This window comes from Antennarius striatus, chromosome 5 (genome assembly GCF_040054535.1).
Source record: "Antennarius striatus isolate MH-2024 chromosome 5, ASM4005453v1, whole genome shotgun sequence".
Taxonomy (NCBI): Eukaryota; Metazoa; Chordata; class Actinopteri; order Lophiiformes; family Antennariidae; genus Antennarius; species Antennarius striatus.
In genome coordinates this window covers 21,169,119-21,194,553 of record NC_090780.1, presented here as the reverse complement: position 1 = coordinate 21,194,553, position 25,435 = coordinate 21,169,119, and the positions used below count along the sequence as shown (strand labels likewise).

The 25,435-nt window shown below is 44.4% G+C and overlaps 1 protein-coding gene across 4 annotated transcripts; it reads right to left on the bottom strand.

Moving 5' to 3' along the window:
- On the bottom strand, positions 1–25,361 carry ndrg3a (ndrg family member 3a). Of its 4 annotated transcripts, none has more exons than XM_068315210.1 (17): positions 25,214–25,361; positions 14,089–14,176; positions 12,417–12,449; positions 5,995–6,100; positions 5,754–5,874; positions 5,542–5,604; positions 5,400–5,460; positions 4,618–4,704; positions 3,818–3,874; positions 3,449–3,552; positions 3,080–3,145; positions 2,941–2,992; positions 2,820–2,867; positions 2,687–2,722; positions 2,548–2,599; positions 1,379–1,417; positions 1–892 (listed from the first exon to the last, which is right to left on the bottom strand). In XM_068315210.1, exons 2-17 carry the CDS (start codon positions 14,143–14,145, stop codon positions 720–722), a joined length of 1,155 nt encoding a protein of 384 aa, XP_068171311.1. In that variant the 5' UTR covers positions 14,146–14,176; positions 25,214–25,361; the 3' UTR covers positions 1–719. The 4 variants fall into 4 exon arrangements, with proteins under 4 accessions (XP_068171311.1, XP_068171312.1, XP_068171313.1 ...); XM_068315211.1 differs by having other exon boundaries at positions 14,089–14,172; positions 25,214–25,357; XM_068315212.1 differs by lacking the exon at positions 1,379–1,417.
- Positions 25,362–25,435: the final 74 nt, after the last annotated feature.

The window sequence follows — 25,435 nt, the reverse complement described above, 5'->3', positions numbered from 1 at the left end:
TCATGTTTTAATGTTGTAGCTTTATTCAGTAATAAATGAGTTGAATTAGCGGACCGTGAGAGAACCACTGGCCTCATACATCAGAAATCACTTGTTTAAGGTTGTTAAAACATCAATCAATCTACTCAACTGAACAAAAACATCAACAGAAAAGCAGAAAGATAAGGATTTCAATTACAAAAAGAAACCAAACCAAACAAATGAAGTGAAGAGAGTGGTGCTGGGTAATTTTCCATTAACAGTGTGCTACAGTCTGCAGCTGTTCTTTACAGTATCACCCACATCGTTTACACTTCTATTACCATAGCTACAGTAGTCCTTCTGTATACTTCAGTTCATCAGCACTTTGCAGCAAAAATGCACATTAAAAGACAGACACTTTAAATCAGGTTTACAACAGGAGTTAAGATAAAAACAACACGAAAGGTTAGACATTAAAATAAATAAATACGAGACGTGGGTGGAACCATTGAGTGAATGTTTGTTCATTTGAAAACAACAAATCTGAACATACCGCCGGTATCTGGTAGGAATACGCCTGTCAGTGTACGAGATATCTCTGAATATGAATCTGTTAATATATCTATTATACTGTTTAATCATATAGTTCATTACAGATCCCCCTCTTTTGAGTTGCTGGATGAAATAGAGAGAGTGCAGAAGGGAAGGGAGGAGGGGGCACATAAGTTACTAAGGGAAGGCTGGAGTGGGTGCGGGGCTTAGCAGGAGACCTCCATGGTCTGCGGTCCAGCCTGGTTGTCCAGGCCCCCGCTGGCGCTGCCCTCAAGCAGGCTGTTGAGGTTGTTGCGGCTGCGACTGCTGTCCATGGAGGTGATGCTCGACGAGGAGGTGGTGCGCGAGCGAGCCAGACGAGTCATTCCTGCTGACGGGACTGCAAAAGAGAAGCGCATTAATATTCCACTCATGCTGCGCAGAGAATCAGTGCAGTGTGGGAGCATTCAGATACCCAGATGCAGCGACAACAAGGGCCTTTCCCATGCAAGCAGCTCTCAAATAAGGAGGCTACTGAAACGGAAGGAATGAGTGACGGAAAATTGTTGCGCAAGTGTCATATCTCGAAAAAGACAACAAAATAAACACAGTAAAACAAGAGCGTAGCATGTGCGATCCAACTGAACTGACAGGCAGCAAACAACAGCAGGTCATGCAACAAAGTAGGATGGAACCCCATGCTAAAAGGGGTAAACTAGATGAACGTGTCAACGTATGCAGAACGGCCTCAGGCTGAGCTGCAGCTTCATACCAACATGAAACAGAGCTCCCTGGAGGATTTCTGCATAGGCTGACATTTATCAATTATGGAGGCCAGTGGGCACCGAAGCCTTCTAAATCTGGCAGCTGGTCACAAACCCGGTACCTGATTCGTTGCTGAGGTGACTGAGAAGAATGTAGGGAACTGTAAGCAGTGGTTAAAGAAGGGAAGAAAAAAAAAAGAGAAAGGTGTTTCATTTCTTTTGTGGAGTTTGGAGGTTGTGAAGGAAGCAGAGTTGTTATTCCGCACAGGTGAGACTTCACACGACAAGGAGGTCTTCGCTTGCTGCGCTTTACCGGCGGTTCCTCGTCTGCGTTTCACACCGTGGCAACGTGATAATGAGGGATAAGCAGCTTTGAGAAACAAACTGTGGTGTTAAGATTTTTTTTTTTTTTGCGCACATTTTCTCTCCATGAAAAAACTGCTTTTTAATCTGTTCTAATCCTGAAGTGGCATTTCCTCAACGGGGAGACTCTGTGGCCTTTAAAGCAACACTGAGGAGCCAAGACGCCGGCTCCAAACTGAGCCTGCCTCCAACGGCGACAGGATTAAGAACATGGGAGAGCAGAAGATAATTAACATCAGAGAAAAACACACACAGAGTCAAAGCAAACTGAAACGGATGGGAGAGCGCTATTGTTTTGTTCTGACAGAAATGAGAAATTTGTTGTTTTTCTTAGCAAATGAATGACAAAGATGGCTTTGAGCATCTCTAGAAAACAGAGAGCATCATCAAACCATTGGTACAGCAAAGAGGAGGAAAAAAAAGCAGTCTTTGACACACACACTACAAGCTGAATAGGAAACGAATGCCTGTTTCAGCACATTTGGAGTGCCGTTGTCGTTTCAGACACGCCAGAAACACACACACCTCACCTACTGAGGGTTGTGGCGACCAAACGCTGCAAGGAGTAAACAGGAAATGGCGTTAGCCTCCACTGAGATGCTCACACTGCCTCCCCGTGAGCGGGCTGACAAAATATGGTGCTGTTTCAGACACCAAGGGCAAACCTCAACAGCGTGTGGTTAGTGACGATTTCGCAGGAATGTGAAAAATCCTCTTAACTTTTCTTATCACACTTACGTTAACAGGAAATTCTACAAACATAGACCTTTACCACAGGTGCGTCATCCAAAAAAAAAAAAAAAGATGAAAACTTCTGGACATCCAGTGCAGATTAAGTTTAAGCAGAGCGAATTTAAATTTAGACATTTCACACCTTAACCACAAGCAGTTAAGCCGTAGATAAAAATGTGTTGAAATGTTTACTTACTGTAGCCCATCCCCTGAACAAAATACTTGAAGGCCTCTGCAAGTTTCCCGGGCTGTGAACCGGTAAATAATGAAAATTAAAAGTTAATTTTTGCAAAGAATAAAGATAAAAACATGTGTTTTCATAATGAAAAACTAACCTGCACAACTTGGGGCAAGCCTCCACAATCAGCCATCTAAGATACAATTAGCTTCATGAGCAAATTCTTACAAAATTCATATCAAATATTGCATTGAGTCATTCATTCAACAGTTTAAAAACAAAAGCCCCACCTTTAGCAGTGTGGTCTTGGTGGGATTTAACCTGGAATTGCACTCCACCTGAAAAAAATCAATGGGAAGTTAATAGTGAGCTCAGCTGCTCCCGGTGCTCCGATGATGAAGTGTGACTCACCACAGCCTCCACAGCGGGGGACGTGTCGCCGACCACCAGCAGCGCCGGGCAGCTAGACGACAACAAAAGCTGTTAACATCCTCAAATCTGTACGCTCAGAGATGGCACTCTATTGTGTCGTCTCGGTGTGGAAACCTACGTTAGTGTGTTGACTGTGTGTTCGTTCAGACCCACGATGGGCCTCTCGATCTCCAGGTCCCGACGGCTGGCAAGGGGAGAAAAATAATGATGACTCAGCTGAGCTGGAACAACGTGATCTGACTAAAACATGAGGTGACTGGGCAGAAATTCCCTTTGTCTGCTCTCTTCAGTGTTTAATAATCTATTTCTGATCGACTCTTGTGATGCATTGGGGATTATTAAATTACATTTCTTCTTCTTTTTTTAAATCTGGTTAACAACAAGGTCTTATACTGGAACAAGAATTTGCCTCAACTGTAGAAACTCCTCACAAAAAAAATAAAAAATGCATGCACAATGTACTGTATTCAAATACACTGGATCGTACTATTGGTAGGAGCCACAAAAGAGAGCCAGGTTGTCCTGGTTGATGTCTTGGGCGATGTGGAGGCGGTAGGTCTGGATCAGCTCCTGGTTGTCCGTCAGTTCATCCTGGTGAACAAGGATTGAAAATGTGATTAAATTGTTTGAAAATAGAAGATTTGTGAGCAAGAAATAAAAAATAGTACACAACTCTGGCACTTTAAGTTATTAAATCATCTCCTACATGTCACGAGTCAATGCATCCAAGAGGAATTAGATTAATTAGTAAATGTATGCTACGCTATGAGGTCAGGGTATCGAGGGAAATCTGAAATAAGCCTTTGAATGTTCCTTTAATGGTTCAGTGTCCCACAATGCAGCGGGAGACACTCACGGTGCTGAAGTGGTGAGCCATGACGATATCCACCAAATTACTGGTCCATCCAGACAGCTGCAAACAAGCAGAGACAGAATGGGAGCTTTCTCAGGAACCTGCGGTCGTGACTCCGTGAACGCATGTGCAGAATGTAGGACACAGTGAATATTTGAACATTTCTAAAAGAAGCACGTAGATGGAGAATCCTTGTGTGGGTTTCAGAAAATGAGGGAAACAGATGACGTTCAGTAGCAGTGTTCTGCTGGAAGTCACACCCCTCCCCATCTCCACTCACAACCCCACCCGGAGTGTTTTCGTTTTAGGTTATTATGTAGAGATTAGCTCGTGAATAACTATGGAAATGCTGAGTCACATCGGACTCAGTTTTTCCATTATAAAAGTCTTCCAGCTGGTCCAGGTGCACTAAAAGCAACTTGCACCGAGGCACAGGGAGAAGATATAAACAGAGAAGTAAAAATAAAATCTTTAAAAATTCCTTACCTTTACAAGGGAGACATGTTCAAATATTAAAAAACCTTTTAACATGGTTACAAGTTCAACTTGTAACCATGGAAACAAAATCATTACAAACAATTAAAGTTCCTAAATTGCACGTTGTTATTTATAAGTAATTTATAGCTATAATTTATTATTTATAAATTTCAAAATAAAATAGCCTAAGGCCCCACTTCATTTTATGATCAATACTTGGACACAGTTTGGTGTAAAAACATGGATTTATAAAATTCATCAGCAATATCTCTACATAGCAGGCGTACGGTGGCCCAGTAGGTTCAATCTGCTGTGATTCTACTGACCTTTGAAGCTGCCCAGTCGATCCAGCCTTCGGCGCACGGGTCGACATTGATCAGAACCAGACCCTCCACCAGGGTGGGGTTATTCAGCTGCAAGGAAAAGAGTGCGTCAAATCCACAGTCCGACATGGACGATGAAATAACACATTGAACAGTGAAGCTTGTTTGTGTGGAAACATGAAACAATGGAGATGAAATCCTTGGCTTCAAAATTAAGGTGTGTTTGTAATTTTGCCAGAAGACAGACGGAGGTCATCGAGGGAAATCCAAGATGCGTCTCTTTTAATATTAAGGAACTGCTGCAGATGCTTCCTGCAACACTCTATAAAGCAGCTGTTAGGAATCTATCGCGTTATTTCTATATTACTTCCAAACAGACCGTCTTTACACCAGCGTCTCGCCTTTCCACAGAGACCACCATCTTATCTTTTCAGTATTCATCTTTTCAGTAATCTTTCCTTGCTCCCTCCTGCATCCCCATCACCTGCGGCCCTTTCTGTTTGGTTGTACGCAGATGGCGCTCATTTTAGCATCGCCACATTTAGAGTGAAAACAAGTCGAAAGCAGCTGAGACGGAGAAAATCACCAAGGTGATTCATCATCGTCTGGGCTACGGGTAGGGGACGCAGCCGGCTGGAGGAACCTGACACCCCTTTGCAGGCTGGACGGGAATATTTGGTAAGCAGAAACGTAATGAACTGTCGGAAAAGATTCGGTTGTTAAGCTGAGACAGATGTCAAGTCATTACGGAGGGGATGAAGGGTCTGGTTCTGATGGGGACTCACAGCAAAGCGAGTGAGGATGTACGCTCCAGCTCCCACGCCAATGCCGATCACGCTGTTGACCCTGCAGAGAAAACGCAGCTGATGATGGGAAGAAACATACGAGTTATCCGTGATGAGATAGCGACGAGGGGGAGTCGCTTACTTGAGCTGAGTCATCACGGAGGGCAGCATTTCGGCCAGCTCGTCCATGGTTGGGTAGCGATAACTACAGATGGATGAAGATCCACAGAAAGATGTTTGAATTAATCAGAAAAAAGATTTGTAGCTTGTTCAACAAACGTGCCCCCATTAGTAAATGAACTGCCAGCTCAGTAAATAAATGTGCTCCCATTTACCAATCGGTCCCACACCCACCTGCTCGGAAAGGGAGGCGCCCCCTCCTGCTGGCCAGGTGCATCCACATGCACCACGGCGAAGTGCTGGGTGATCTCCAGCATGTCCTCGTAGTTGAACAGGGTGTTGAAGCACGACTTGTCTGCAAACAGGAGAGACGCGAGATGTTTGACCTCTCAAAAAGTAAAACTGGAGATTTGGCGGACGTCACCACGGCTACGTCCGCTTCGATTTGTTATGCAGTCTGTTTGGGATGACTCACGGTTGAGGCCGATGTCGTGATAGGTGAGGATGACGGGTCTGTTGCCCTTAGGAACGCCTCTCATGGTCACATGAAGAACGCCGTGAGGAGTCTCGATGTCATGCTCCTGCGGCGAGTGAAGAGAACGGTGTTAATGACTGGTGGAGCCGTAGAGATGAAGAAAAAACAGCCGAAAGTTTGATCAAAGCTTGCATCGAGAGGTGATAAATTCATACCAGCACAAAAACAACTTCAGTAAACAGCGATGAAGTGTTTGGGGTGTCTTTCTTCAAATTAAGGATGCAAAGCATACACCCCCCAACCCCCTGTAGCCTTGGACAAATAAAGCATTGAGTGAGTTGTCTGGGAAACAGTCTTTTTATCGAAGTATGAAACTCCCTTGGCTTTCACGAGTATGACTTTGCAAAATGGAACAGTGAACCTAGACTCATTAAAATTCAGCAGCTCCCACCAGAAAGCCACGGCTGTCTTTTAAATATCTGTCCGTATCGAGCGTCAGGAAGCGCCGAGTCGATAAGTTTGCTGCGCTTCTATAACAACACAAGGCTTAACATTATGAACCAGGGAGGGGGCGGTGGGGGGTGGTAAAGTGATTTAGATAGGAAAAACAACTGGAGTTGGAAATAAGAAGCGATAAAACATACACTGGTCCACAAAAACACTTGGTGGACCCTCAATCATTTTGCCTCACACATGATGCACTATAAATCTGAAGCACTGTGTGTGTTTGTGTGAACCATACAGAGCCAGAGCGGAAGGTGGGGAGCGACACTCGGCCTCCTCCATTAATAATACAGATCCCCGGTTGGATTAGAAACAGTTAGTGGCTGATGGAGAGCAGGAGCGTGATTCTAACCGGACCTGCTTCCTCTTTAGGAGGCATACAGGTGATGAACGTTCACCACTTCAGGAGAGAAAGTGTTAATCCTCAAGGATAAGGCTGCAGCAATTTCTACCTGCATTCTGGAGTGGACTCAAACACGAGAGGGAAACTATTCATCTCGTCAGCGATGGAATGCATGTGGGTGTCGGTACAGAGATTAGCTTATCTCGTGAAACATGACAGTTGCAAAAATGTAAATAGCATTGGATGTCACTATATCCCAGTCTTATTTCAAATATAACTTCTGCTCAAGAAATTGAATGAATCCTGAAAACGTCTACTACTGACAGGAAGCCTTGCCCTCAGACAATGAAATGACCCACGAGCGCTTAGAAATGTGGAGGAAACTTCAGTCGGATCTTTCAATTTTTAGACAAGGACAGAGTCAAGGACAACCGGTGTGGACATTGAGGCCTTGGTCTGGGACACTAGGAAAACAGACTTGTCTGAATGTCTGCCTTCTGTTACACCAATGTGCCAGATAAAGCAGGCGTGGGCACCCCAACCAGCAATAGCAAATTAAAACGGTGACATGACAGAGAAAAAAACAGACAAGATGGATCGAGAGAGTCTGGAGGTAGATGGGAGGAAATAGAGCGTGAAAGCCGGGGCAGAGCGACAGAAACAGAATGAAAGGGAGAGCGAGTCCTGTATGACTAAGAGAAAAGCGAAAGGCCACGGCGCTTAAATTTATCATGTGCTTCCAGTTACATTCCTGCAAAACCAAGGCGAGGGAATAATGAACCCGGGGCGCAAGGCTGCAGGAAGGAGAGGATCTTTTAGCTGCCACTTTAGCTCTTGGCGTGGTTGAAAAGCTGTATTGATCTGTTTGCTCTCACGCCAGCGACTTTGACAAAACCATGCATGAGTGTATATTTGTGCACAGCAGCATCCCATCATAGCAGACATGGGGCGGGTTTGCAATCATGGGAAAGTAAAGAAATAGCAGTAAACCCCTTTAACACAATTGTGTGGACTGAAAGAGTGTGTGTGTGGATGTTTGTGGAGGTTGGAGGTGGGCAGGCACTCGTCCTGATGTGAGAGGAGCGTCAGATACTTGGGTTTTGGTCCTGGCGTGATGGAGGGAGATGGAGGTGGAGGTGATTAAAAAGAGTAACATGAAAACAGAGGACGATGTCATGCTGCTCCTCTTCCCGCAATCGCTCTCTCTCTCATCCATCCCTCCCTCCCAGCGTTCCCCGCCCTGCCAGGAACGGCATCCATCACCTCTGAGAGCAGCAGCATTACAGGGCAGAAACAGTCAGCATTTCAGACATCATTTACGTGTACCCTAAACAACACACACACACACACGTCCCTCATGCATGTGTGTGTGTGTGTGTGTGTGTGTGTTCTCCAGTGTGACGATGCCAGGCTGCTCTTGAGGCGTTCGTACATCACATGTGTATAATAGAAGCGGTGGACTGAAACTACAAACTCAAGGTCTCTGCAGGGGGGAGTGTGTGTGTGTGTGTTTCTGTGTGTGTGTGGTGAGTGAGGGAGGGTGTGGGGGTGCTGCTGCTGCTACTAAGGTTTTGATGGATTGTTGCAACAGTGTGTGGGGGTGACTGACCTCCCTGTCCATTTCCACTAACACTATCCATCAGTAAAACACCATCCAGCGAATAACACATACATGCTCATGCACACACACGCGCGCACACACACACACACACACACACACACACACACACACACACACACACACACACACACACACACACACACCTTAGGGTTATGGATAAACACAAACGCACACATTTAATATTTCTGCACTGCAATGATGGACGATCACATGGAGGCACGTACACATCCTCCGGCTGTGGCATTAGGAGAATCAGACACTCGTGTTACTGCACACATGCATTTTTCATAACATTGCATTAAAATTTGTGTTTGCGGACTGCACACATGGGTGCTGCACCCTGCACACACACACAGACACACACACAGTCTGCTATTTGCTGCAGGTGGTGACAAGCGAACCAGCAAAGACACCCATCAGTGTTTCTCTTCTGGCAGCTGCTGTCACTGCATTTGGAGTGTGCAAAAAACACATTTCTCAATCTGAACCAGACCACACACACACACACACACACACACACACACACACAAACACACACACACACACACACACACTGACACACACCCCTTTACAAATACAAGGACTCAGCCAGGTGAACCGAGACAGGCAGGACACATTTGTCACTCACCACTCCGTTCCCAGAGCATGCGATCTGGTCCAGGTCCAGAATAGTTGACATGTTCTTCCAATGCGAGAGAGGAGTGTGCTATGCTATGTGCGAGTGTGTGTGCTGGTCAGCTTTGACGATCTCCAAAAAGGGGGAGGGAGGAGAAGGAGGGAGGGAGCGTCGGTACGATGGGAGGGATGCAGGGTGAGGCAGCAAGAACAGCAGCTGCAAGGATGAGAGGAAGAGGAGGAGGAGGAGAAACAGCAGAGGGAGCGGGGAGGAGATGGGGAAATAATCTGAATGAAAGCAGATGGGGGGTGTGTGTGTGGGAGAAACAGAGGAGGAAAGAGCGAGGGGGGAGGACAGTGAGACTGCAGTTTGTGCTTAGTAGTCGCAGCGCGTCCATACATCCAGCCACCGGGGTTTCTAATTGGACTGCGGAGGGTCAGGTGGGCAAAGGGAGAGGGTGGGGCTTGGAGCAGAAGGAGGAGAGTGGGAGGAAGAGAGGGATGTGATGGGACACAAAGGATGCAGAGGCAGCCCTGTGAGCTGGAGAGGCTGCTGATGTCACTGATAGAGGACAGGAAGTAGACTCTAAAAGCTCGCCCTGGGCAACGCTCCGCAAAAAAATGGCTGCAAATCATGAGGGTGTACCAACAACTGTCATCAGATTCACTTTATCTTCCTCTCACTGAGGGAGAAGATGTGGAAATCTATAAGTAGTCAACTGTTAATGGCTTTAAATGGAGCTGCAGTAAAGCAGCCGGTTCTACATTGGCTGGAAATGTTCCACTCATGCTCAAATGGGACTAATTGTGCATAAATCGTGGTGTTCATTATGGTGCACATGTGATAGAAATGATGTATTGCCCGTGTCCTGGAGACAGCTGGTTCCACAGGTGTCGCTGCGTTTCTCAGCAGGACTCTGCAGTTTGACGTGTCATTCAAATACAACGTGCTCGGTTACGTGTTTAGTCTGCGCCGCATTTCAGTGAAGAAACACACTGAAATGCTAATGAGATGAAAATACTGTGACGAGCAAACTGTCAAGACCTTCAAAACAGACTGATGCCATGCAGAGTAGGAACAAAGCTCTTCCACCACACGGTGAACAAATGGATGGTGCCCCCTGCTGGTCCCAAAGAGGCAGTGAAAATTTAATAACAGACATAACTTGGTTATGGAGAAGGAACAGGGTCTTCAACACACGTTTGCAATTACTGTATAGTATTGGAACCTAAAAGTATTGTGACATCTCTTTCAGAGTTTCATTTTCGTCGGTTCAAGCCGCAGTCCTCCCAGTATACATGCCATAGATTTATCCTCGAGCAAAACAACATGCCCCCCCCATCCCTTGGGTCACATGTAGAGAAAAATGAATGGATTGAAAGAGACACAATTCTTCATAATACCTTTGGTCTTGTACTGATGAGCTTATCGCATATGGACTTTAACAGCACGTCGTACCGTTGAGTTTCACCACCAGGTGCTGCATTGACTCAGCAACAAATTCATCAGGGGTCACTTTTCTCACATGCTTGCAGCAACAACTCATTCTGATTCTAGCTCTAAAGGACAAACAGTCACATGTCTTCACTCTGCTGTTCGGAACAAAACTGCCAGGTTAATTCTGGACGAGTCACGTTGGCCGTCCTTCAGTGTGACGACGGAATAAAAAGTAGATTACCACCTGTGACTAAGACCTATGTATCTTTAACACAAAAATATCCCCTTCATGTTTGTGGTCAGAAATTTCTCACCAATATTCTAAATTCTTTCCTTTTCACGTCAGCAGGTGGCGCTGTGCCTCCATTTAAATGTCAATAGAAGCTGCGGCACAGCAGAGCAACAACACTCAGTGAAACTAGCGTTGTGTTAGACTCATTTGTATCTGTGGTGTTAACAATCCAATGGTCGGATGATTCAGCTTCACTATGACAGAATTGTCAAGGGAACAAGAAATGACATTGATATGAACGGCAGGCCCCCAGGAGCCCAATTCCCCTGAGGAAACGACTTTGAAATGGTATTTTTCATGAATTGTAGGGATTTTAGAGAATATTCAGGATCTGGTGAGCAGTTAGGGCCATAATGAAGCTACTACTCCTTGTTTCAGTCACTATTTGTACCAGGTTACACTCTTATCCAACAGACATTTAAACTGATGTAACCACAAACTTCAAATTTTAACACATTCCTCAAAAAATGCACTTCAGTGCAATGCTGTAAAGCTAAAACTGTCTAATACATCCTCATGTGAACAGAATCGCTCAGTCTTGTTGTGTTGAGCTCTGCTGTATTGGACCAGTTAGCTCATACACAATTATCTTCCCAGCCAAACTCGCCACAGGACTCTACTGCTAACCAACTCTCCTCCTGCAACCAAGTCAGATTTGCCGTGTTTCTCCTGGCTTAACCAGAACAGCATATTTGCGAGGCCCCTGCCAGGCAAGCCGTTTGTTCAGGGACTGATAGATCAGTGGCACGTAAACATTTCAAGTCATTCTGGTTTTTTTTGTAATGGGTCATTGGGCTTTGCAATCAGCTGAATGTACGATTAGACCTTTAAAGAAATACTTTAACCAGAAAAAAACCAAGATAAAAACATCAGGAAGAGCAAAAGAGGAGGGGACATCACCCCAGCAGGAAATAAAATAAAATATCTGTCTAAAAAGATGTACTCCATTACAGTCAGTGTTTCAGTTGAGGGTGGTCTTTGCTTCAGAATAACACTGTCTGCTCATCCATAGCCCGACAAAGGACCAACACACACAAAACCACACGCAAATGCCAGAGTGTACTGATCAAATGGTGAAGCAAAATAATCTAATTGGAAACGTGACTGAGCAGCAGTGTTTAATCAATGTTAATGTAATGGTGACAATGCAGAAGGCTCCATTCACTGGGGAGCGTGTAACATGTAGCATGATTGCTCCAAATAACATGCTTACTCTCTTCCCAAGCCTGCAGCAGCTATATTTAGCTCTGGTGGGATGCTGGAAGCAGTTGGGACTGCATGAAACGAGAGGGATGAGAGGTTTAACCCTTCGCAGACATCATACCCACAGAGTAGAGAGGTTACTAGTGGGGAGACGCTCCTCATGGAGACTCCTTGCAACAAGAAAAAGCTTAATTGCATACAGCGGAGCCAGAAGGCAAGCAAACCCACTCCCCGTGCAAAGACACCATCAAAGACCATCATCTGGAGCACTGATTGCTCAAGGATTGTTGGATGGGGTAATTATTCTGACATCATTGAATAAATTAATCTAATTAGGGTTGAAGGAACTCTCTAAGAGGTCTAAGAATGGAGTCAGGACAGAGTAGAAGCACAGAGGGTCACTCACCTGGCAGTCGAAATCCTGGAAGTTGCGTGCATTCTGCAAGAAATTTTTAATAGAGGGAAAGCATAAGATTATGATGTCAAATTTCCACACAAACAGATAATAATAATAATAACAATAATAACAACAACAACAACAATAATAATAATAATAATGCATATGGCTTTGGTGTAACATGGATGTTCATTCTAAAATGATATCTTTAAGAAACACATTACACAAATGATGGTGTTGTTCATGAATGCAAAGTGTCTAAGCTGGGGTTATTGTATTTATTCAGCTAGTAGGAAGCTATCGAACAGACTGGCAGTGGAGTGAGACCGGGCAACGACAACAGAGACGACCCTTAGGGGACTTAGTTGGGCCCAGAACAGTAAGGAGCATGTGGGTGTGGAGGTAAATAGAGGCTGAAACTCTTCCTTTCTTCTTCTACTAAAATAGCGGTGCAGCAGAAATCATGGAACAAACAGTATAAACTATTCCATTGCTGTGGAGCTGGTAAGTGCTGCAGACTATTTCAGAAACTGACCACTAGGGGGAGTGAGGTGTCGCCACTGGTATCTTCAATTTGAGTTTCCTGATCTCTACCCCGTCATCTCTGTCAGGATCTCGACCTCAGATATCTTGCAGCGAGACACAGACAGACACACCCTCTCATCCAGGATATCCATCAGTGAGGCGGTGTGATGTCCAGAGAGCTTACCCATTATTAGCCTCTCCCTTTGGAGGCTCAATGCCTCCCTGACAGTCTGTGACAGTTGCCTGAAGGGAGAACGAAACACTCCTCTCTATCGACAGACACATCCACTGCCTCCTCAGCATCAACCGCTGAGATGGAGTAGCAAAGATGAGGAGGTCGTCCGAAGAGGACAGGAAGAGCTTTGAACCACCAATGAAGTTTTTTTTTTCCCACCTACATCCATCGTTCCATTTCTGCATTTTCTCAACTGATAGTCTTTCAGCCACTAAGAAGTCAAGAGATGAATTTCTTCCACTTCTCGTTTGATCTCTTGTACTTGCAGAATATTTTCTGTCTCTGCGAGTCTCGTGTTACGTGCCCAACTCATCCTGTTCCCGTTCACCTCATTCTATCCATTTTTTTCTATTAACTTACTCTCTCCCTCCCCCTTCCTTTTCTTCCCCACACTGGAGCTGATATATACAATTCACTTTGATGAATGGAACTGCAGTATTTCATACTTAGCGTATGTATTTGCTTTAAGGCGGCCATGCAGAGAGCTGCAGCTCTGTGTTTGATTCTACCTGCAGATTCCAGGTGCAAAACATGGCAAAAAAAAAAAAGATGTAATAATCCTTAGCAAGGACATTTCAACTATACTTCATTTGCTGTTAGCATGAACAGTACAGTAATAATGACTGATGCTTAACAAAGTGCATAATTCATTGGTTAAAGTTGAGCAAATGGATTAACATGAAAAATCGAACATTACACCAACATTAATCTGTAATCATGGCTAAGTTAAGCATTTATTTTGTGATCAAGTAATATAAGAGGCTGTTAAATTAATCCATAATGAGGACGAATGTCCAAAGCTTGTTGTTATACACACATTCTTTTTTACCTTTTCAAAATCATTTTACTGTCCAGCGTGATGCACAGTTGCATACCTGTTGCCGTAGCAACGAGACAGCATCCTAACTTCCCATAACTCACCTTGTTAGTCAGCAGTGGTTTGATCTCAGTCAGCTGTACATCCTGCAGCTCGTCCATCTTCCTGTCTGGTAACTATCAACGCCTCTGTCTTGGGACAAACAAGAACAGATGTTAAAATTACAGAGAAGCATCAGACATTACACAGAGAGCATCGCTTGAGACATGAAGACTGGCAAAAACAACCATGGCCATGAGAAGAGAGACTGACGTCAGGTTCAAGTGATATCTGCACAAATAACCTTCAGAATTATCCACTTGGGGTTCATCACTCATTCAAGTTGGCAATGTGTTCATTAGTTTTTTTAGACCACTGCTCCTAAGAATGAAAAAAATGTGAAATTCAGCTGGGTCAGTATTTTCTCTCTGTGTTGTTAAAATTTAATGAAAGCGAAATGAAATCTTTTTGTCTGGGCCGGAGCATGACACTGAAGAAGTGAGAACCTCCAAAAATAATTTCACCAATGTCTAAAACCAGCCTGTTGCTATTACTCAGTTATTCATTATACATTGAGCGAAATGGGGAAATGAAAAAAAAAATCAAGCAGATTTGGGGGATTGGAATGTAGAGTGTGTTTAACATGGTACTGATCAAAATAAAGACATTTAAATGAATTTACATGAGTTGTAGTCAGTTCTATAGATTATGGTTACAAGGCTGAGATTGACTTTGATCGACTTAAAAAAAGGGGGGGGGGTTGCTTGACTGAAGTCCTACTCTACATCTAATATTAATGGATGTTTTAATGCATGCAAATGAGACCCAAAACAGGTGGTTAGGAATGACAATGACGGGTTGGATCCTCTTTCCTCGTGACTTTGTTCTCTAGCTGTAATAAAAAGCGGTGTGTCTTCATTTGTTTTGGGGTAGTTGATTCACGTGGTGCTAACAGAGGTGGCGGTAGGTAGCTAAATCAGAAGAAGTCCGGTACTGGTGGCGTTTCTCGGCCTCTGAGGTCATTTCCTTTCAAGCCCAGGTAATTTTTTTTCCCACTGAAAGCAACCATTTGTCCCGACCAATACCTGCAAACAGAATGTCCTCTTCCACCTCTTTCTCTGATATGTCACTTCAGCCTTGCCTGTTTGCGCAAGGTGAGTACAGGAAGTAGTATTGAATTACCTGGATCTGTCCAGGGGGCGGGGGCTCATGTTGCACATAAATAACAGATGGAGTGTCTGATTCTTCCAGGTCAATGCTTACAAACCAAGGCAACCCTCCTGCACCTCAGCGTTGCTACAGACCAATCATCATGAGTATAAATGCTCTCTAACAAACAAAATGGCAAATGTGATTGGACACATTACCATCCAAGCTAAAGGAGAGGCTACATTCACTTCCTGAGTCAGACTCAAAGCCCCCCCTCCATGTAATGACCTTGAGTTGTCAGGATTGCATAACCTTCAGGGTTGGCTTGTGATGACTCCAGCAGTGAACCGAGGGGGGGGGGTAGCCTAGCACCCGTGACGACATTGCACCATAACTGTGATACCAGCGGTTACATCCTGTGCCTGACCCCGGGCTGACCAAGCAACTGCCCGTTAAGAATCTGGCCTTGGTAACAAACAGCACAATGCATGGAAACAACCACAGAAGCAGATGAGTTCAACTGGGTATTATCATCAGATTACATAAAACCGTCAGGGATGAAAAAAGAGAAAGTAGAAACATGGAATGTTGAAATACTCAGCAATCAGAACGGGGAAAGAAAACATGAATGACAAAATCCCTGCGGACAAATCCGGCTCTACGGTGGTGCTAAATAATATTTAGACAAGTGAGCAAGGAAAAAGGAAAAATTAAAAGCTCTGTTTTGTTGAGCTCATTGGCCGGATCAATCCAACACTTCCTCAGGCTGTCACAGAAAGCAGGGAGGTAAAAGCCGCTTTAATTGTAGCAGGCCAGCGGGGTAATCAACGTGTTGAGAGTCGGGGTCGGGGTCAGGGTAGGCTTAACCAACTGACAGACTGACTGGGCTGATTGGGCGGTTTTCACAGCTCAACCCCCCCACTTCCCAACTGGACCTCTCATACTGGGTTATACATGTAGCCAACCACCATTACCTCCTCCTAAAAGTACCCCAACTCCCCTCAGAGAACATCTAGATCTCATTTAGCAACAACCACCAACAGACCGTCCTACCTATGCCGTGCACGATGTGTTGTTCTACATGCGTAACGGTTGCCATAGAGATAAAGCCGGTTGCTGATGTTTATTCTAAGCCGGGCAAGGCCCAAGGGACGAATGTGAGCAGAAAGAAGAAGCGAAGAGATGATGATAAGGGATCGAGTCAAACCGAAATAAAAAGATTTGATGTACGACACGCGATCCCGATGTCTCCTGTCTTAACGTAACTGATATGGAAAAATAAAAGGTTGTCTCAAAAGGGCTTCAGATCACAGGAGGGAAATTTCATCTGCAATCCGTGCAACTCGAGGACTTCTTCCCACTACGACGCCGACGTGAAATAGGATGTAGGGAGGATTGCGAGAGCTGACGAAGTCCCTCCGGCCCCAACATTTATAGCCCTTGTGTCGGTTTACTCTCCCAAATGGTTTCTCTAACTTCACCGTGTGTTCCACTCGGCTCTCACGCTTGCATGATTTCCTCCATCCATTCTTCGGGTATTGCGTCTCTGCATGGTGAGGCCTAGTCAACCCTCCCCCAGCACAACCTTAAATCCCCAAGAAAGGTCTTTACTTTAAACCCCAAACCACTAAAACTAGAATACACGTGGACTGACGTTCTTGCTAAAAAGCGTCTCTTCCTGCTAAGAGAGGTCGAGTCGCTGTCATGTCAGCAGACAGAGTGATCAATCAGCGATCAATGAACGCATCTACTGCGCCCCCTCCCACATCTCTCCCCCCTTCACTCCATTCACTCTCTCCCTGTCTTTTTCTATCCATCGTCTCACCTTGGGCCTTCGGATTACATGATGGATGACTAAGAGCCCAGCTGTGATGATTAACCTCCCCCCCTGCCCGTATACGTACACACGCACCTGACCCCTTCCCTCTTCATCGCCACGGCAACCACAACTTCGAATTCCCTCCTCGTCATTATTCACATCTGACCCATTTGGCTTCAGGCTGGCCACAATGAAAGTGACCTCGCATTAACCCACCCTCCATGGAGACAGTGAGTCAGCCGTCACACAGGTCGCCAAGGCGATGCAAAGCCGAAATCCATCCTCTGGAGTCGAGAGACTTTTACGATGAGGAAAATTGTGTCTGCTGCTTGACTCAATCTCATTGCAAATGTTAGTTTTGTATGATTATCCCCATGAAACAGATTTATTTAGTAATTCTAATGCCTTTCTGGTTAATTTTTTTTACATAATTAAATCCAGACAATTGATGGCGTGTTCCTCTTAAATTCAGAAAATGAGATGCAATTTGTGATAAATATATTACCGTGAAACGAGTAACTTTAAACTTATGCTACAAATGAGGCACTTTGCTGCAGCTGGGATAGCATGTCTCCACACGACACTCATTGAACCAGAGTTACGTGACGTAACTGCTATTTTCTTTGATAACAAAGAACGCGAAAAAATGTGGAGCGACGGCGTCAAGCTGGGAAAATCCTCTGATGTTGGCTGGAAGCAGCAAAACAAAAGCCTTCATCTACTCCCACCAGCTGATGAAATGAAGACCCGGTGGATTAACATCCTCACAACACATTTTTATTTCAATTTAGAGCCAAAAAACATGAATATTTTTCCACTCTTTGGTTCAGCGCCACATAATAGTCACTGTAAATCGTAAAACCTTTATGTCATATTGTCCACCCCCTTCTAGTGTCTCCAGTTTTAGAGTTTGGGTTTATTCTTCCAACTGTTTAGAACTGCAGTTGAAACTGGAATTGAAGCCCAGTCTAACGAGCCACGGTGGCTGCCCACTGAATTAAAAGCAGAGAATAAATTCCCCCACACAGACAGATAAAGGATAACTTAACATCCAAATAAACAACTATTTTTAAACTCCATCTCCCTTGGAGGAATGGCGCAGGTTCACTCAGGCTTTCAGAGCCGCTGAGGATTTTAATGGGCTGCTTCCATCAAAAGACTGACGGGAACAAACTTTAATTTTAATTATTCCACAGCAACTTTCCATTGAAAACAGGAACACAGGCATCATTGTCATCGACTGGAACTTCTGTCTGCAAATCACACTTCACCAGACATCCCATCACAACAGAAAATAGGGCAGCGCAAATTCCAGATACACAACCCTGCTGCAAACAGCTCGTCTGAATTTATGTCAACACCCTTTTGCTGTTCGGGCTGCACACAAATTAGACATTTATTCCTGCACAATCGCTGGTGTGGTAATATCAACCTCATAGTTGAAAAGACTTTTCCATGCAGGAGGAACGTGACCACAACTTTCTTTCCAACTTTTCTTAAATCAGGCCAAGCCCGTGTTTACAGCTCACAGTCCGTGGAGGTAGCAATCCCCCCCCGGAGTAAAGCTAATGGACTGCTACAAGGATCACTTCCTGATTATGCCCTAAACCACTGTTTGGTAAGAGAATTAAAAAGAAGGAAATCCATTTTGTTAGGCGTTTCAGCTTCACGTCAATAACAACCTTGGAATAAGAAAAAAATAGAAAACTGTTTTTACAATTTGACAAACTGTGTTCTCTTCTAGAGAACACAAGACAGGGAACATGACCTGGAGTCTGCCGTTTCCCACTGTTCCATGCTGACCTATAGAAGAACATCTCCCGCTGATGCTGTCAGCAAACACCCAGATGAACGAGCAGGAAGACGAGCGCTGCCTCTCACGCAGCGGCGCCCCGTGCTCCACATCCGTTTAATTAACTGAACGCCTCCCCTCCTGAGGCTCCGTCTTCCTCCTCATCAGGCTGTCTTGACACAATCTGACTGATTTCTTTCTTCTATTGAAATTTCTAACAGGAGAGACACCCTGTGATCTCTTTATCTGTTTCTATTCTTAGCCCAGACCCCTCCACACATGTAGAACACTACCCTCTCAAAAAAAAAAAAAGAGGCTATATTTGGTAAGCAGGTACACCTGCTTCGGTGTAAGGCTGACGCTCGCATCTCGGGATGATGTGATGTCAAGTGAAGCAAATTAACTAAAAAAGAAAAAGTAAAAGCAAGAACTTTTTAAGGTGCTTAAAAAAGGGTTAAGTTTTTGGTTCTCATTTTTCATCGAGCGCCACTTGATGACGAAGCAAAAACTATGTCTAATTGGTTGCAAAGAGGAAAGGAACGCTTAAAAAAAGCCTGAAACACTTCCTGACACTGGTCTTTGTTCTGAAATAATATCAAAGTAACAGCAATAAATAATGCATCTATTCATAAAAACCTAACAGCCGTTCTAAAAATAAACAGATGAAGCAAATAGACCATCAAACGGCTATTTGTTTCATCTTTGTACTGATCTGGTCTGATCCATCTAGAATTAAAATAGACCAATGAATGCTAAATGCATCCCTTACTATAATTGACTCATCATCCTCCCCCTCATGAAGTCACACTCCGTCACTACCACATGTAATAACCCCAAGCCTACAGTCGGCCATAACTCTTGGATGAAGCGTGGGTTATTACTCGTGCAGGGCCAATATTGCATGTACTGCCGCGCTATGAGACACACACACACACACACACACACACACACACACACACACACACACACATAATATCATTAGTGTGAGCAGAGACTTGTGACCTTGTCTTCTGGGATTGATAACACCCAGCACTAAAAATGGGCTTTTCAATCACAAACACTAATCGATAATCACTCTTCGCTAATTGACGACAACCCCCCCCCCCCCTTTCTCTCCCCTCGTCTGTAAGGAGACTTTCGGCCGCACATTTTTAAAGGGAAATCCCAAACTGATCATCCATCACTGGAAAGTGTGTGTCCGTGTGTGAGTGTGAAAGAAATAGTCGGGTCCATCAGCAAAGACGCCAATTTGCACATAGCAACCAGTGAGCTGATCTACTTACCAACATACAGTAGAGGCGTAAGGAAATATTAACACACTATCTCAATATCCCCTGTAATGAAATTGCTGAATAGATTTGTTTTAGATTGTGACACGTGATGGAGGTTCTTAAAGGTGCCATGTGACACATCCTGTCACATCTGTAAAACATTCAATATCCCCCCACCCTGGTGCACTCCGAGGGCTTTTTAAAAAATTGCAGCATTCCTGGAGGGGTCACTTTATCTGCTAATGGTCTCCTGTGATTTAAGAGCAGCTGCATTGATTTAAAGCTACATATTTAATGGCCTCATCTGTCACGTGAAAACACTGGATTCTCGGGTACGGGTACAGGATTCCTAAATATGGTCAGAAGGCGTGGAAATTTATTGCCTATAAATTGCAGCGGCACCAAACTGACTGCACCAACGCAAACCTGGAGACCAAAAGCAAATTCGTCTTTCCCAAGGTGAATTGTCGTTTCCAACCGGCAAACCTCAAAATCCATTAAGTCCACATCGGGTGGGGGAAGTGTGTGTGTAGCAGTTATGAATTTTGCATGTGTATGATATGCAAGGTATTGAGTTTTATGCGAGTGCAGCTGGGATGTGAGTAAGCCCTGCCACATTTCGGCCTCCGCTCTGAATGCCGTATTGGTGCGTCTATGAGTCAATGCGTTATTGATGAAAACTGGTGTCCTATTAGCACCCCGACACTCCCTATCATGTACTGGACTACAACTAAAACAAACAAACAGAACAGAACCAGACCTCTTCTCAAGATGGACCACGCTTGGCTGCTTCGGTTCGTGACCCATCCCGCCCATCTTGTTCATTTGCATGACGGCTGGTTGCACAGATTGCGAAGCAGTTCAGACAAAAGAGGCGAATGAATATAATAGTCTCCCGCTTAGATGAGAGGTGAGTTCAGGTAATTCCCCTCATAGCTCTGCCAAACCCCAACAGGAGCAGAGGTGGAATTGCCAAAGTGAAAATATCTTTGTCTGATAGTCGGTGAGCAGATTGTCGAGAAATGTTGTTTACTTTGTGGATTTTGTTTGACATGAGAAATTGTTTCAACATGATAGCGGTTTATTGTTACATCATTCCACCCAACAGCAAGAGAATAATGTGTTGACATTTAAGGTTTTAATTAACCAGTGGACAATAGGAAAAAATACATACACACACACACACACACACACACATTAGATTCTCATCTTTCCAGATGAAGGCGCTGCTGTAGCCAATTCTTTAAAATGATGATCGATGGGTAATAACAGGATGGCCGTTCAGACAGCTGTAGCTCCGTGACACACCTTAATAAATCAATGTGCACAAGCAGAGACTGATGTGACAAGCATGTCTTTGGGGGGAGGAGGGGGGGAAGCAAATTAGTTGCAATAAGCCGATGGTGATAGGTCAGGGAGACAAAGTCAAAGTGCAAGAGATGGAGTGTGCACATAGTTTTGTGTGTGTGTGTGTGTGTGTGTGTGTGTGTGCGCGCGCGCGCGAGTCGGGTAAAACACTCAAACTGGCTGATGAGCAGCTGTTACGTCACCAATGACAACGCCTGTGTAGCCTGTCCAAATACGTCACACACACTTCAATCCGCCTGTTTGAAACAGCAGAACACTCCTCCATAAAACATTAAGCGAGCGCAGACACACGAGAACACTCGAGCCCGGCGAGCGCAGACCTCTGAAGCCTTTGAATGTGAATCAGCCCGTTCCTCTGAATGAATCTGTGCCTGTTGCCACACAGCAACGCCGAAGCCGCTAACACGGCTATCCATGTGGTCGGCTTGGCTGTCGCCGTGACTGATTTGTCACAAAAACCTCCCACGGAAGCACTGGAGGTGGCTTCTCTGTAACGTACAGAGTGTTGTCAACGCGGTCGTCCTTGGTAACGGGAAGTCATCCTCAGCTCAGCTGGAGGTTCCACTGAAATGGAATCACCCTTTTCGCTATCATTTACATCTTTGTTCACTTCTCTTCGCATCAACAGACACATAAAGGAACCCATAACCAGATGTTGTGTTTAACTTTTGATGCTATGAGTCATACCTGAGCACAGACATGCACTCAGTGTCCACTGTATATGCATTAGTGTTAAAATGCACAAGTCGTGACTTGGACTCACCAGGGACCAAATCTCTACGCATGAAACCTTCAATCTGGATCGTCTCTGTCAGAACTGAGCTGCTGCTAGATGGAAGAGAGTCGGAGGAATCACTGGGAGGCTGCCTCCGCAAAACATTTATCTTTCCTAGGGTTTCCCTGAGAACCATTAAAACAAGCCGGGTATGAAACGATTCATGCTGTGTGCAGCCCATCATGAGCCACGGTAAATAAATATATGGGATAGGCTTCAACCGATGACTGGAAGGTCATCTTTCTTTGCTTCCAATCAAAGCAGGACTCACAAAGATAACACAATGAAATTCCACACAGGAGAAACAATGTTCTTACTCGAAGAATGAAGGACGAGGGAACAAAAGACAACCCTCAGAAATAATAATAATAAAAAAAAGGCAAACCTGTGCAAGACATAGATATCTTTTGTGCGTGAGCAGAGGTTCTTTTAAAGCACAGAGTACAAACTGTAAAGCGATGCAGTCCGGGGCATCTAGAGGTCAATGATGGTTTGCATAAAACACCTGAAATCAACAAGCGCACCACCTGTAATATGCCTCTTCTCATCACCTTATAATGATTTTGCTGAGGCTGATGAAAAGAAGGGAAACGGTAAACCTGAGGGGAGTGTGATACAGAAACTAGAGTGTAAAAAAAAAAAAAAGGCACAGCTTCAGTGCCACACAGTCCTGATGACAACCGTTTGTTATTTTGCTCACAGCAAACGTATTCATTCTGAAGTCTATCTACGCAGAAACAAAGAAACCTAATGGAGCGGGGATAAATAAAATAGCTGTCTGAAAAAGCAGATGAACTGCCATGAAAGGGAAATTTGAGATGTGAACCTGGAACAGAAGTGTGTATGCATCGGCTATTTTTATTTTGAAAAGATTTAAGCTGATGTGCAGCACAATGTCTGTAAGTCTATGCCTGACAAAGCCTCAATTACAGATGCAATTCGGTTACACAGCAGGAGCACCTCAGCTCCAGAGGGGGTCAAACTCAAAATACAGATCGGGTGTGAACATTTTCCTGGCGGTTGTGTTCTTTAAAAACCCAATCTTGGCACCTCATGACTGCAAAGCAATAGTTAAATGACAAGAATGTGATGTTGACTACTGAGGTATCATTATTCCAATTAGGAGAAGTCGTCCCATTAAAGATCCAAGTCTGGCACAGACTGTGTTTCGCCTGGGGAGGGAGGGAAGGAGGGGGGGCTGGCAAACTAATAGATACAGTAATGCTGGCATGAATGCGAACACAAGTCTCACTGTCAGCAGCGTGGCTTAATTAGGGTCTCCATCTCTCCCCGGAGTATTATCCCCTGACATTCATCCCCGCAAGAAATCCTCTTCCACACAACAGCATTTCTCACTTTTTATGTCCTCTGTAATCCCTGGAAGGAATTATGTGCCAGTTGTAATCTATGCTGAATGGCATCTTAATAGTGTTGTTTCCTGATGCAGACGACTTTTAAGCCATTGTGAGAACAGCGCTGTTACCCTGTGCTGCTTAACTTTTCTTCAGAATGCCCGAGTGAGTTTGTTTTAATTTTCCTCATTATATATGTGAGGCTGAATCCCTCCACAACTGAAAAGATAAGACCAAAACTCCTTTTAAAGCATTGCAATAAAAACCTGTTTTTTAAATAGGGACTCATTAAGGTGGACATATATCTTGGACATTTTCAAAGATCTCAAGTCCAACATATATCTTAAAAAAAAGAAAAGAAAAAAAAAGGTGCTGACCCTCCCGTTAGTTAGGCATTAGGTCTTCACTATAATCATCAACCAGAAGACGAACGATCACAACGATACGGCAATAAAACTCAAACTAACGCACTGTTAATCTCTCTCCTGCTTTCAAAACACAACACTTGCTTCCAGATCAGGTCATAGAAAGAACCTTATTGTCAGATATCTATTGCCTTTTACAATGTCAACAACAGTTTATGGATTTGGTGTTGTGAGTGACAACAAATATCCTGCTTGTTGCTTGTTGTGTAAGCACCATTCATACCATGTGACCCAGTGGAGTGCATTGTGGGAGATAAAACACCTGACTTGAACCCCACCAACTATGAATTCAAATGTTAGATACCTGGGCTAAGGCTCAAATGGTGGAGCTCTGTCGATGAAGGCTATAATGACGTTAATGACGTCATACTTCACTGCGTTTTTTTAAAATCTCTTATGAAAAATAACGTCACACACCCACGGTTCCTGATATTTTTCGTACCAAACTGCAGCACACCGTGTGCTTTTAAAATCACTGGCTATTTTTAGCAAACGGGGGGAAACACCTGACGCCCACCTTCCTCCTGACGTCACACTGCCCACCTGTATGACCTTCCCGTGTCCACCCGTGACATTGTAGTACATCACGTCACGATAAGATGGTGGATCACCTGCAGTTTCCATCACTGATTGATCGACTATTGATTCGGATAAACTTTGAGGATTATCTTTAGGAGGAGATAAAGAAGCCGCGCGGTGCTTTTAAGCTAGCTTTAAGTTAGCCTTAAAAGCTCGCTGTTCAAACTCCAAACCAAACTCCAATTTATGTGGATATATGTTTAATAAATCAAAAAAACAAGTGGCAAAACTGGTTTCATTACTATACAGACGTCAATTCAAATCCCTACACGGAATTCATGTGTGGAAATGAGAACGTATCCCCCGTTTTAGTGACCAACAGTGACGGCTATCCGGCTAACACTCTTTTGCAGTTGTTTTAGCTCGATAATTCACGATGTAACGCATTGTTTTAGGCCTCCAGTTCAACTGCGGGTTTTTTAAAAACGCTCACTGAAAGTGCTGCCGATGCCGGTGTTTTTAATTCCTACAGCAGTGCTTCGTCGTTTCTATTTATATTCCTCTAAAAAAAAAAAAAAGACAGATACGAAAGGCAGTCAGGGACGTGAACAGGTTGAGCTCCGAGATAATCTCCTGTGGCATCGGGCAACATCTGCAAATGGTATATGGGGAGAGAAAAAAGAAGAAGCTATAACGTCAAAACACGCGTGGACGACTCACCTCGTCGGTAGAATAAGTGTCGGGTGGGTTTCCGTCAGTTCCTCCCCGGTGATATTATTGGATATAAACGGTGATTCGTTTCTTACAACGCGCGCTACCGACCGCTGATTCCTTGCCGCTTTCCTTCGTCTCTCAACTAGTATTTGGAGGAGACTGTGGGCGGAACTACACGCTGCGTCGCAGACACCCCGGAGGAGCCAATGGGAAGAGGGGGACACAGCG

Coding starts and splice junctions, on each gene's coding strand:
- ndrg3a (XM_068315210.1), bottom strand. CDS start 14,145: ATGGACGAGCTGCAGGATGTACAGCTGACTGAGATCAAACCACTGCTG. Junction 6,101..12,416: donor TCCAGGATTTCGACTGCCAG/GTGAGTGACCCT, acceptor CACTCGCCGCAG/GAGCATGACATCGAGACTCC. Junction 893..1,378: donor TCACCTCAGCAACGAATCAG/GTACCGGGTTTG, acceptor TCTCTTTTGCAG/TCCCGTCAGCAGGAATGACT.